Below are 13,109 nucleotides of genomic sequence, written 5' to 3'. Positions count from 1 at the left end.
AGTATTTATAAAAAAACACGTTTTTCTTTTTTTAGGCCAATTGTATCTGAGAGAAATGAACTTCTTATTCAGTTCTTATCAGACTTAAGTTTAACTGCAGATGGGTTTATTGGTCACTACAAATTCAGGCCAAAAAAACTGCCTACAACTACAGCACAGCCTGTCACCACCACATTCCCTGTAACCACGGGTAAGTTTTCCTGTTTGGAAGTTTGTGCAAAAACTTTAGGAGTATAATAAGAATTCTTTTAAAGTAGAAAAAAAATAAGAGGAAGATACTTGAAATTAAAGTTAAATAGGATGAAAGCTTTGGTAAGAGAATAATATGACTGCATTAATGAAAGAAAGGTATAGGGTGTAAGAATGCTTATAAGCTAATAGTTTTTAAATATCAGGTAAGAAAATTATGACCATTGAACAATGACTAGGAAGCCTATTAGAAGCACAGATCATTCTAAGCCTTAAGTTTCTGTTTCTGGAACTGACAAAATTGTCGTCTGCTTTTTATTACATAGAATTGTGATATTTTAGGTTGAAGTTCTAGGGCCTTGCTATCTGCGTTTTCATATTCTGCCAATGTTTGTTTTTGGTTTTTGGTTTTTTTTTTGCTTCTCAGCGAAATGTCATATAAAATGTTATTTATTTATTTATTTTCAAATCGGAGTAAATTAAACAACAATATTCAACGAAGTGCAGAGGCTGGTTGGGAAACTGGCCTGGGGGCTGAGGCATGTATGTAGGGAGTGGAGAGTTAGGGTCTCTGTAGCTAGTACCTGGCCTATCAGCTCCACCCCCTGGGATTTCAGGCCTCAGATCTAAAAATCCAAACCCAGGGAGGAGGGGGAAAAGCAGGAAGGAAAGACTAAAGGTTAAGATGTAAAATAGGCTGAAATAAGCCCAGCTTTATTGCCCACATTTTCCATGTACACCCAGGCTGGGGCTGAGTACAGGCAGGCGCCTCTGGGTCTAACGTTTCCTTGCACTCTGCAAGTGCGCCACTGTGTGGTGTGGACATGTATTGCCTCATGTAACTGCTGTATTTCTCCAGCTCAGCTCAATAAGCCTTGGTGTCCATGTTCTTACCAGTGAATTATCTGTTCACACCCATTGAGCTAGTGGTTCCCTTGCTTTTATCTCCATCCTAAACTTTCTCTGAAATCGCAAGCATGGATTTGTAATTCTCTCCTGGACACAATGTGACTGTAGCTATTTAAATGAAAGCATATACAAACTTGTTTTTATCACACTATTTTCTGCCTCAAACCTACTTCTCCACCTATTTTCCCAAGCATGTCCACAGCATCAGTAGCCTCACTTATAGGGTCATCTTTGATATCCTCTATCTTTTCTGCTGACCTCATGCCCTATCCCGCTCCCACCACACTCTGTAGACCATGTTGTTCTCCCATTAAATTTATAGTCTACAGCTATGCTATCCAATATGGCAGCCACTGTGAGCACTTAAAATGTGGCTAATGATATTGAGGAACTGAACTTTTAAGTTAATTTTAATGAATTTAAAATTGAAAAGCTTCATGTGACTAGTGACTACCAGACTGGACCCCATGGGAGCCCAAACCCCTCCCCGTGGTATGTCAGACCTTTCACACTTTGTCCCCAGCCTCTCTTTCTAGTTTCGTCTTCAGGCCTTGCAAACTCTCTCCTATGCTCTAAGTATTTTTGTGTTTATCCTATGTGTGGGGGAAGCTGTTGATGGGTTTAAGCAAAGTTCAGGATTAGTTTCACATTTTACAAAGATCACTGTGGCCACTGTCAGGTGAATGAATTGTAGAAATCCAGGGGGTCACCAGAGTCTCGTGCTGGTCCAGGTGAACTGTGCTATGGCACAAATTCAGAGAGAGTCAAGAGATGAGAGGGCAACAGTGACAGGGCCTTGGTGATTCACTGGACTAGGGAGGTCAGGGAGGTGTCAGGAATGCCTCCCAGGTCCCAGGCTTGCACAGCTGGGGGATACTGCCACTGTTCACAGAGGTAGAGAACTGGATTCGGAGGTGGATTTATGAATTAGGCTCTGGCCTTGTTGGGTTTGAGGTGTCTGTGAGATTTTCCAGTGGATATGCCATGCGTAGGGGTACACGGGTCCCCAGACTAAAAGAGAGATTTAAGCCAGATTTAAATTTAAGAGTCACCCATCATCCACAACCCGGGCCACAGCGCACACCTCCCCAAGGTGGTCTTCTGGGATCCGTACTGGTTTAAGAAGCGGACGGAGCTTTTCATTGCTGCTGAGGGCATTCACACGGGCCAGTTTGTGTATTGCGGCAAGAAGGCCCAGCTCCACATTGGCAGTGTGCTCCCTGTGGGCACCATGCCTGAGGGTATGATCGTGTGCTGCCTGGAGGAGAAACCTGGAGGCCGTAGCAAGCTGTCTTGGGCATCAGGGAACTATGCCACTGCTATCTCCCACAACCCTGAGACCAAGAAGACCCATGTGAAGCTGCCCTCTGGCTCCAAGAAGGTTATCTCCTCAGCCAACAGAGCTGACAAACCCATCTTGAAGGCTTGCCAAGCCTACCACAAATATAAGGCAAAGAGGAACTGGTGGCCATGAGTATGGGATGTGGCCATGAACCCTATGGAGCATCCTTTTGGAGGTGGCAACCACCAGCACATTGGCATCCCCTCCGCCATCTCAGACATGACCCTGCTGGCTGCAAAACGGGTCTCATTGCTGCCTGCCAGACTGGACATCTCTGGGGAACCAAGACTGCAGGAGAAAGAGAACTAGTGCTGAGGGGCTCAATAAAGTTTGTCTTTATGCCAAAAAAAAATTAAGAGTCATCAACTACAGATAGTTGAAACAATGATCAAGAACGAGATGACCTAGAGAGAGATCGAGGGCAGGAGGAGGAGAGGCGCTGAGATTAACCCTCTAGAAACTTCCATCTTTTTGAAGAGAAGGTTACACTGGCAAAGGTGACTGAAAAGGAGTGGCGAGGGAGGAGGGAGGAGAACTGGGAGGATGTGTGGTGAAAGCCGTGGAAGGGAATGTTTCAAAAGGGAGTGGTAAGTGAGTCAAGCGTTGATGAGACTTCCAATAAGGGAGGACTACAGTGTTTCCGTTTGGTTTCATGACATGGAGTCTACCAGAGACGCCAGCACAATCTGTGTAAGTGGCTTTGTGCCGCCAGCAGAACCCGGACAGTGTGTGCTGAGGGGAGTGTGGAACATGGCAAATTGAGATAATAAGTTCAGTAGCTCATTCCCCAAGTTCAGCCTTAAAGAAGAAGGAGAGGCTTTGAGAGTCTTGAACCTGCTTATGTTGATGGGAGCAACTAGCAAAGAAGAAGGCAATGGCACACAGAAGGAATAAACTGAGAAGGAAAGTTTCTGTAAAGGTGAGAGGGGCTGGCTCCAGAGGACTCACAGAAGGCATGATTCCATGTCAGAGGGGGTGACCCCTCTCTCAGAGGAGGAAAAGAAGAGAGATGGTATAAAGATGACTTGGAGGTTTGGTGGGGATCTTGAGAACATTTTCTGCTATGCTTCTCTTCTTCCTAGAAAATAGGCAGGGTCGGCTAGGCATGGTGGCTCACGCCTGTAATCCCAGCACTTTGGGAGGCCAAGGCGGGCGGATCACGAGGTCAGGAGATCGAGACCATCCTGGCTAACACGGTGAAACCCTGTCTCTACTAAAAAAATACAAAAAAATTAGCCAGGCGTGGTGGTGGGCACCTGTAGTCCCAGCTACTTGGGAGGCTGAGGCAGGAGAATGGCGTGGACCCAGGAGGCGGAGTTTACAGTGAGCCGAGATTGCGCCACTGCACTCCAGCCTGGGTGACAGAGTGAGACTCCATCTCAAAAAGAAAAAAAAAAAGGCAGGGTCACCTCTGAGAGCGAGAAGGGAGTGGCAGCACGGGATGTTAGGAGAATGAGAAAGAATTTGAAAAACAGCTGTAGAAATTGGAGAGTAGGCTGAACTCCAGCCTGTCACTCTGCTGAAGGCTCATTTGTGTACTCAGTTGTCTGAGGGCAAGCACAGGAAAAACAGATTTCTCTGCAGATTCATACAGGGCTGAAGGGCAGAGGGGAAGGGACCTTAAGGCATTGTGTAGAAAATGATTGAAATAATGGACCATGGAAATGAAATAAAATTGCTAAGGAAGTAAAGACAGGCCAGGGTTGATGGGTTGGGAAAAATGAGAGCAGCCAATATTGAACCATCAAAGATGGAAGAAAACATAGTCATAGAGTGATTAAATAAATAAGCTTGGAGGGGATAGCGCTGTCCTGGATGCCAGCAGGTCTAAATTTGACAGACTGGCAATGAACAGCCATAGCATGAAGACATCCGAGCCCGGAACTGAGTGTCTAAGAAAGTCCCTGGTGAAGATGAGGCCACGGGACTGCGGGATCAGGCATGGGAGGGTGGACCCACAGAAACGATCGCGGGAACACAGCCAGGGAGGACCGAGAACCGGGACCAGCTTTGTGAGTGAAGGGCAAGGAGACAGATGACAGTTAACATGAGGAGGGGAAGGAGAGAGCCAGTGACTTGCAGGCCAGACGGCAGGCCCCACCAAAGCAGAAGAAGGGCATGTGGGACACCCACCCCACTTCCAGACTGACCTTCTGAGGCTGAGAAGCAGCCAGTTCCCAATGGGCCCGGGAAAGGGCGCTCACCATCAGAGACACCACAACTTTTCGACTCAGTTAACTGAGTAAATTTAATTCCGTAAATTTACAGCTGAAGTGAGGTTCCCAACTTCTGGAACAGTGGTATGTCTCTACCTTCCAAACATCTTCTGAGCTCTTTCTCTCTCTCCCTTTTTAAAAAATGCATGTTTAAGCTATTATATGTATTTTAACATTAAATTACGTATGTTTTAATATTGCCGTCTGCTTCAGATTCTTTTTGGAGTTAAGTAGGGGGTACAGATTAAGAGTATATAAATAAATAGGCTGGGCGCGGTGGCTTACACCTGTAATCCCAGCACTTTAGGAGGCCGAGACAGGCAAATCACTTGAGGTCAGGAGTTTGAGACCAGCCTGGCCAACATGCGAAATGAAGTCTCTACTAAAAATACAAAAACTGGCCAGGCATCTGTAGTCCCAGCTACTCAGGAGGCTGAGGCAGGAGAATTGCTCGAACCCGGGAGGCAGAGCTTGCAGTGAGCCAAGATCACACCATTGTACTCCAGCCTGGGCGACAGAGCGAGAGACTCCATCTCAAAAATAAATAAATAGATAAATAATAAATTAACAGAGGAGTTGGTGGGGCCTGTTGAAAGAGCAATATTACAGTTGTGGATATTCACCCAACGGGCAATGCTGTTACCGTGGTTCTGTTTAGTTCTTCCTAGCATATTGTCACACAGAAACAAATAATTAGCAAGTATTTCTGAAACATTTTTAAGTTGATTATGAGGATGAACTATTTTCACGTTGTTAACCCGGGGTTTCTCTACCTCAGGACTATATTTTGGGCCAGATCCTTCTGTGTTGCAGGGACTGTCCTTTTTTCTGTGGGATGTCAGCAGCGTCTCGGCATCTACCCACTAGATGCTAGCAGCACCCTCTAGTTGTGATAACCAGAAATGTTTCTAGATATTGCCAAATGCCTGCTGGGGGCAACGTCACCCGTACTTAAGAACTGCTGTGTTTTGTCTATTTGGTTTACTTTTAAATTTGTCTACTTCTTAGTTCTTAAGATCCTTATAGCCAGTGCCAGGCTCAAAATAAATATTTAGTGATTGGTTGCATCTAATTACAGATGTAACACACTTTACACATGAACAGTATTTCTAAAAACCTATACTACTTATGTTTAGGCAATTGCATATTTTAAGGATGTCCTCAGGGGAACACCCTATGATTCCTTTTGTAAAGTGAAGGATTAACCTACATTCTGTGAGTTCCAATTTGTTGTTCTGGGTTTTTCTAAACAGGGCACACACTCAGAATACATCTGTATTTTCTTATAGTGTTTGTTTTATATAAAGGATGAAGAGAACAGGGCTAAATTTGTGCTATCTTTGATCTCAGGTTTAAAATTCAGTAGAGGGTATTGAGTTGTCCTGGTGAAATTAGAGCAGTAGTTGGTAGCATGGAGAATTTATTTTGCATGGTTTTAAATTTTTTCTTTGTAGTGATAGATTGGTGGCTCAGGGAAATAAATGATAATTTTAAATGGGTAGATTCAGAACTAAAGACCAATTATGCTTGAATTAATTTTTCCTAAAACTTATGTCTTCTTTGAATTAAGGTTTAAAACCCACCGTGGCCTTGTGTCAACAAAAGTGTAGACGGACGGGGACTCTGGAGGGCAATTATTGTTCAAGTGACTTTGGTAAGAAATAAAAGCCAGTCTTTTTCTCTTTAACCAGAAACTTGAGGCTGCATGCTTAATCTCAAAGGAATTCCTATGAATTTATGGTGAAGGGTCAGTAATGCTGCTCATTTATCCAAGAAAATACTTGCCTATACACCAGAATGGTCAAATTGTTAGATTTCACAACTAAGAAAAATATGGATTTAGAAAATATACTTTTTTTCATATAAGCTTAATAATTTGACTCTTGGTACATGGTACTGCCACATTGTGTATTCTGGCTGACTATTCCTGCAAAAAACCTATATACTTTTTTTCTTATATATTTTTCATATACAGAGTATTTTTTCACACATCTGTAACTCAACTTAAGTAAATTAGAAACATACCCAAGCTTATATTCAGAAGCTGGCCTCTCTCAGAAGAAATTCAAGTATTTCCCCTGTACTGCCTTTCCAAAGTACTGAGGTAAAAGTTGGAAATCTGGAGTCCATTTGGAAACTCTTACAAACTGGAACCTGAGGAGGTGTTCTTTAATGATATAGAATTTTTAAGAGCTTTTTCCAGTGGAAAAATTGCACCATCTATGATAGCTACTTAAGAGCAAAAGATACATTTTATCTTGGTTATTTTTTCAGTGGCTTAAAAGGAACATTTAAAACAAATCTGATCAGGAAGAGCAAGTTGCTATGGCCTAAATACGTTTCCCCAAACCAAACTTCCCCAGAGAGGCTCTGCTTGCTTTTTCTGTGCCTTGAAGTGACTTCTGTAGTCCAGACGAGCTGTATCATAGTGAAGGTGTGAAGACACTGAAGACTCTGGGACCCTAAACCTTACTAGAGTTCACATGCTGAAATTCAAATAACTGGCATAAAAGTGAAAACAACACCACATGTAATTGCTACCACATCCAGTTTACTCTTCTGTAGGAGGTGCTTCAGGAAGTCTCCCTCCCTGTGTCTTGGGAGCCACTGATTTCACTTGACTATAGACTGAATTTTGCAGTGAACACTTATCACACAGGATCAAAGTAAAGCATCATAGGAATTCTGATTTTATGAACATTGCACACTGCCTAAGCAGTGAGTGTTCACTTTATTCTGAAGGAGTCAGATTAACCAAGTCCAAAACTTGATTTATTCCATTAATGTGACCACTTACATGGCAAAATGACCAAAACTATCATCAGTCACTGGTTCTCAGCCCGGCTGATAATGCTCCCCTGGGGAGTGATAGAGATGTTAGATTACTGCATTTTTTTGGTTGTCACAATAACTAGGAACTGCTACTGATTTTTCTAGGAAGGACAAGGCTGGTAACAAATGTATTCAGGCTGGGTTCAGTGTCTCACACCTGTAATCCCAGTACTTTGGAGGCCGAGTCAGGCGAATTACCTGAGGTTGGGAGTTCGAGACCAGCCTGACCAACATGGAGAAACCCAATCTCTACTAAAAATACAAAATTAGCTGGGTGTGGTGGCACATGCCTGTAATCCCAGCTACTTGGGAGGCTGAGGCAGGAGAATCGCTTGAACCTGGGAGGTGGATGTTGCAGTGAGCTGAGATTGTGCCATTGCACTCCAGCCTGGGCAATAAGAGTGAAACTCCATCTCATGAAAAAACAACAACAAAAACAAACAAACAAAACTATATTCAGTGCAAGTCCTACACCACAAGGAACTGTCCTTGCTCAAGCCCCCAGAATGCCAGACGCACCCCCGTGAGAAAGACAGCATCTTTCCTTCTGTGGCTTTAAAGAGACTCTTTTCTCGGAGTGTCATGATGGGAAAAACGAGATTACATAATGAAAATCAACTGCATTTTACTAAAGGTTTTTTTTTTTTTAAGAAAAAAAAAGTTTAAGTTAATACCTCGGTTCTATACTTCAGCTTGTTAAATGAGATAAACAGAGTGGATAAGAAAGAGAATATGAAAGACCGTAGAAGACAGACCTTTACTGATAATTAGACAGGGGTGAGGACCCAGGGAATGAACAAAAGTTTAGGAAGAAAGGACAGCTACAGAGAAGGGTGAGGAGAGACACAGAAAGGTGGCTACACACCCACACCGACACAAAGACTCACATCTTAGTGGCCCAAATCCCCATCGCGCAATCTTTTAGCATGGTATTGCCTCTAAAGATACAAGATCTTTTTGAGTATTCATAGGTAGAGCCTCGTAAGCCAGACTATCCCCTATGTGACAATCAATCCACAAGTTGGATAAAACATTTTGAAGAGTTTCAACCTTAGCGATGGACCACAGTGTGGCAAGTATTTAGGCTTCTCTTCTAGTTATCAATCCCCAACAACCAGCGTAACATTACAGCTCCAACCTGAATTTTGGTGAGAAATGTACAGAAGCAAATGTGAAACCTCTATGAGGGCCTTTTCTTTAACATTAAAATGTTTCGTATCTGAGACTTAGAAGAATGTAAACTTGTTTTTCAGTTCTGCTTGCATTTGCCTTCACTGTCACATCACTTCAAAATGTTTTCTTCTGCAGTATTAGCCGGCACTGTTATCACAACCATCACTCGCGATGGGAGTTTGCATGCCACAGTCTCGATCATCAACATCTACAAAGAGGGAAATTTGGCGATTCAGCAGGCGGGCAAGAACATGAGTGCCAGGCTCACTGTCGTCTGCAAGCAGTGCCCTCTCCTCAGAAGAGGTGAGTAGGGAGAAAACTGGGTCTCTCTGAGTAAGCCATGGATTTTCCATGCCATGGTTGGTCTAGGGAAGTAAAATCAGGGCTAATATGTTGCCCACTTCTTGCAGAGCAGGAAGGCCTTTGGAGTCAGGCAGAATTGGGCTCTCATCCAAGTCCTTGTAACTTGTGGCAGAAGAAGGGGTAGTGGACACGATGAACAAGTGAAAGAAGCGTTTGAAGTTGAGTCAATAGGCAATAGACACACAGAGCAGTGCAGGGTGGAAAGATTTTAGATTATTGCACTTAAGGTGCCAGTACTGTCTAGGTTTAAAGAAGAATATCCAGCAGCCAACAGGAAATGCAGACCCAAAGTTCAGAAGAGGGAGGTATATCCGGGCTAGAATCAAAGATCTGAGAATCATTTGCAGAGATAGGACTATTAAGTCCATGGATGGGAGTGAGTTTATTGAAAGAAATTAGGAAAAACGGAAAGTTACTCCAGGGCTAGAGGCACATGACTTTTTAAGAATATGTATTTAACAACTTATAAAAGTAACTTATGTTTCATGGTTTTTAAAAAGTTGAAATAAGTAGATAAGAGTATGTTTAAAAGTGAAACCCTTTTCCTTTCCCTAGAAGTACTCTAAAAAGTTCCTTCCAGCCACACACGGTAGCTCATGCCTATAATCCCAGCACTTTGGGAGGCCGAGGTGGGAGGATTGCTTGAGCTCAGAAGTTCAAGATCAGTCTGGGTGATGTAGTGAGACCCTATTTCTACAAAAAAAAAAAAAAAAAAAAAAAAAAAAATTTAAGTTCCTTCCAGAAAGTTTCTATCCATATAAAGCATGGGCGTATACACTTATGGAATCATACCACACACAAGTTCTGCAATTTTTCCCCTACATAAGCTCTAACATCTTTCCACACACAGAGAGAGAGAGAGAGAGAAAGAGAGAGAAAGATACAGAATATCCACTTCAAGAAAGCTTTACTGTCCCAGCACTTTAGGAGGCTGAGACGGGAGGATTGCTTCAGCTTGAGTTTGAGACCAGCCTGGGCAACATAGTGAGACCTCTGCTCTACTAAAAATAAAAAAATTTAGCCAGATGTGGTTGTGCACACCTGTGGTCCCAGCTACTCGTGAGGCTGAAGCAAGAGGATGCCTTGAACCTAAGAGGTCGAGGCTGCAGTGAGTCATGATCACACTACTGCTCTCCAGCCTGGGTGGCAGAGCAAGACTATCTAAAAAAAGAAAAAAATTTAAAAATAAAGCAAGCTTTACTGTGAATTCAGATTGTTCAGAAAAGTCAGGAGGCTAGTAGCCTCATGTTGAGTCTCTGAAGAGAATCACAAAGGCTCTGTAAAAAAGAAACATTTCTTTCCAGAACTGCCAGGAGCAGCAGATACTGCACCTCAAGATTCTATAAGGTCTCATAATGCTGCTAGCACTTCAGCCTTGAGGCGGCATTACCTGCCCAGACTCTCAGGCTCTCACAGACCACTGTGATGACAAGGTCAACCCACACAGGAAAATGCAAGAGAAAAAGGACACATTTTCTCTATGACACACCAGGGGAAAGGGGAACTAAAGGAGGAATTAACACATACCTTTTTTTCTGATTTATTTCTGAGGTAATATAAATATTCAGAGTTACCCAACACCTCAGGCCCCAGTCTAGGCCTAACTTAGCCAGTCACACCAATGTATAAAAACATAGTATAACCAATATAAGTACTCTTGACACCGATGTTTTGCAAGAAACTGTACAAATGCAAGTAGTATATGATCCATCTATGCCCTCAAGAAGCTTGCATAGCATACATGTTTGAGATGTTGATTAAAGTTCAAGACAACAGCAGCATAAGAGAGTGGATCATTGGTTGCCAAATGCCAGGAAAATCCAGACACATGATGGGACTGAGAAGCCATCTGAGGATGGCCCATCATGGAGCCCTGGAGGCCCCTCGAGGAAGGAGAGTCTTTCACGTTAATGCGGTGCATTCTTCATAGCAGGCATTTGAAACCGCAACAGACCTACAGCACTGCAGAGCGGGACATGGCTGGATCTAACCACTCAGTCCAGCTTCCTGGTGTTAGCATAGCTGAAATACCTTACTAGTTGAATTTGGCTTTTTGCTGATGAGAGTCTTAAAACAGATTTTATCATCCAGGCACAGTGGCGTGTGCCTGTAGTCCCAGCTACTTTGGAGTCTAAGGCAGGAGAATCGCTTAAGTTCAGTAGTTTAAGACCAGCCTGGGGAACATGGCAAGACCCCCATCTCTAAAAAGCAAAACAAGAAAACCCAGATTTTATCGTAGGTGGAATACATGTATAATCTTATCATATGTAGAAGAGAACATTTATCTAGAGGTAACTTACAGTCTAAGTTGTTTCACACATGATACGTAGAGAAAAAGATTAATTTCTATATTCTCTTTCTTTAGGTCTAAATTACATTATTATGGGCCAAGTAGGTGAAGATGGGCGAGGCAAAATCATGCCAAACAGCTTTATCATGATGTTCAAGACCAAGAATCAGAAGCTCCTGGATGCCTTAAAAAACAAGCAGTGTTAACAGTGAACTGTGTCCATTTAAGCTGTATTCTGCCATTGCCTTTGAAAGATCTATGTTCTCTCAGTAGAAAAAAAAATACTTATAAAATTACATATTCTGAAAGAGCATTCCGAAAGATGGGACTGATTGACTCTTCACGTGATGGAGGTATGAGGCCTCCGAGATAGCTGAGGGAAGTTCTTTGCCTGCTGTCAGAGGAGCAGCTGATTGGAAACCTGCCGACTTAGTGCGGTGATAGGAAGCCAAAACTGTCAAGCGTTGACAGCTTGGAAGCGTTTATTTATACATCTCTGTAAAAGGATAGTTTAGAATTGAGTTGGGTGAAGATGTCAAAAAAAGATTTTAGAAGTGCAATATTTATAGTGATATTTGTTTCACCTTCAAGCCTTTGCCCTGAGGTGTTACAATCTTGTCTTGCGTTTTCTAAATCAATGCTTAATAAAATATTTTTAAAGGATTACAGAACAACCACTAAACTTCTTTTTATAGATAGTGGGACATTGTAGAAGGAATATTCCCTTTTAGCAATAAGAATAGTGTTATGCATAAAATTGCCTTTGTATCAATTTACACTTTGCTAAAAGAGCATTCCAAGAATTTCAGGGACTAAATGGATCCAGTAATGTCAATAGACTATAATTCTTCTCTCTGCAGAAACAGAGAATGTTAGTGCTAGAATAACATCTTTCAGGGATCTAGTCCACGCTGTTTCATTTTGTAATTGAAATGGAAGCTCAGGTATGTTTAGTGACTTGCCAGAGCACATGTCTCCTGAGAGACGAAACAATCAAGCTAAAGAGTCCTAATTCCAAATCCTTTGCCCTCACTGCCACTAGAAGAGCCTTCCCTACCCCCAGAGGAAAGCCCTCTTATCCTGATTTGAAGTGTGAAGTACTAAATATTAGTACTTAGGCTAGTATTTACTAGCCTATATAATTGGTCATTTTACAGAACTTGAAATTAGAAGTGAGCTTGACACTGCTGCCCTGTTTATCCCCAGTTAACTGGATCAGGCTGTATCAGCTAAGAGCCTTTGAGAAATCTATTTTCACTCATTAGTGGAAGAACAGTAAAAGGACCTTCATTCACACAGAGCTGCTTAAGGCACAACTATATGAGTGCAGCAACCAGCCCTGTAGGAAGTTACCAGCCAGGGGCTGTGGGAGAGCGGATAACCATCCCTATCCAAAGAAGGCTGAAAGAACATTAGGGATGAACAAAGACGTGGGTCACAAACTCTTCCACGGTAGAAGCAAAGTTTTGGAAATAAGGGAAAATACTCTTTTAGATGAAAACATTAATTCCCAGCCCTAGGATGACCAGACATTTAAAGGGTGGCAAAATAGAAGTTCAAAAGGAACTCTGTTCCCTCTGTTACGGCAGCTGGCTGAGCCTAAGGAAACGACAAAATTGGGCTGGCAGGCAGGTCAGAAACTGCTCCTGTACTTTCCCACTGAGGAGCCGTCAGCACCAGGGAATTCTGCAGCTGAGGAAGTAGATGAACTAGAAGACCCTAATGACGGTGGGTGACTGGCTTCCCTGGCCAGTGTCAGCTTTTAGAAAGTTCTCTTAGCCAGCTGAACTTCACA

At 42.8% G+C, this 13,109-nt stretch overlaps 1 protein-coding gene and 1 pseudogene across 1 annotated transcript in view; both read left to right on the top strand.

Annotated features, from left to right (window-relative positions):
* Positions 1–11,977, top strand: part of PCOLCE2 (procollagen C-endopeptidase enhancer 2) — a 72,258-nt gene extending 60,281 nt beyond the window's left edge. Inside the window, exons 6-9 of the mRNA XM_054481252.2 lie at positions 36–190; positions 6,227–6,310; positions 8,797–8,964; positions 11,390–11,977. Of these exons, the coding sequence (XP_054337227.1) occupies positions 36–190; positions 6,227–6,310; positions 8,797–8,964; positions 11,390–11,520 (538 nt within the window). The 3' untranslated portion in view covers positions 11,521–11,977. The remainder of the gene's footprint in view (positions 1–35; positions 191–6,226; positions 6,311–8,796; positions 8,965–11,389) is intronic.
* On the top strand, positions 1,566–4,479 carry LOC129034191 (large ribosomal subunit protein uL2-like; annotated as a pseudogene).
* Positions 11,978–13,109: the final 1,132 nt, after the last annotated feature.

Source organism: Pongo pygmaeus, chromosome 2, assembly GCF_028885625.2.
Source record: "Pongo pygmaeus isolate AG05252 chromosome 2, NHGRI_mPonPyg2-v2.0_pri, whole genome shotgun sequence".
NCBI lineage: Eukaryota > Metazoa > Chordata > Mammalia > Primates > Hominidae > Pongo > Pongo pygmaeus.
This window is presented reverse-complemented; position numbering and strand designations above follow the sequence as displayed.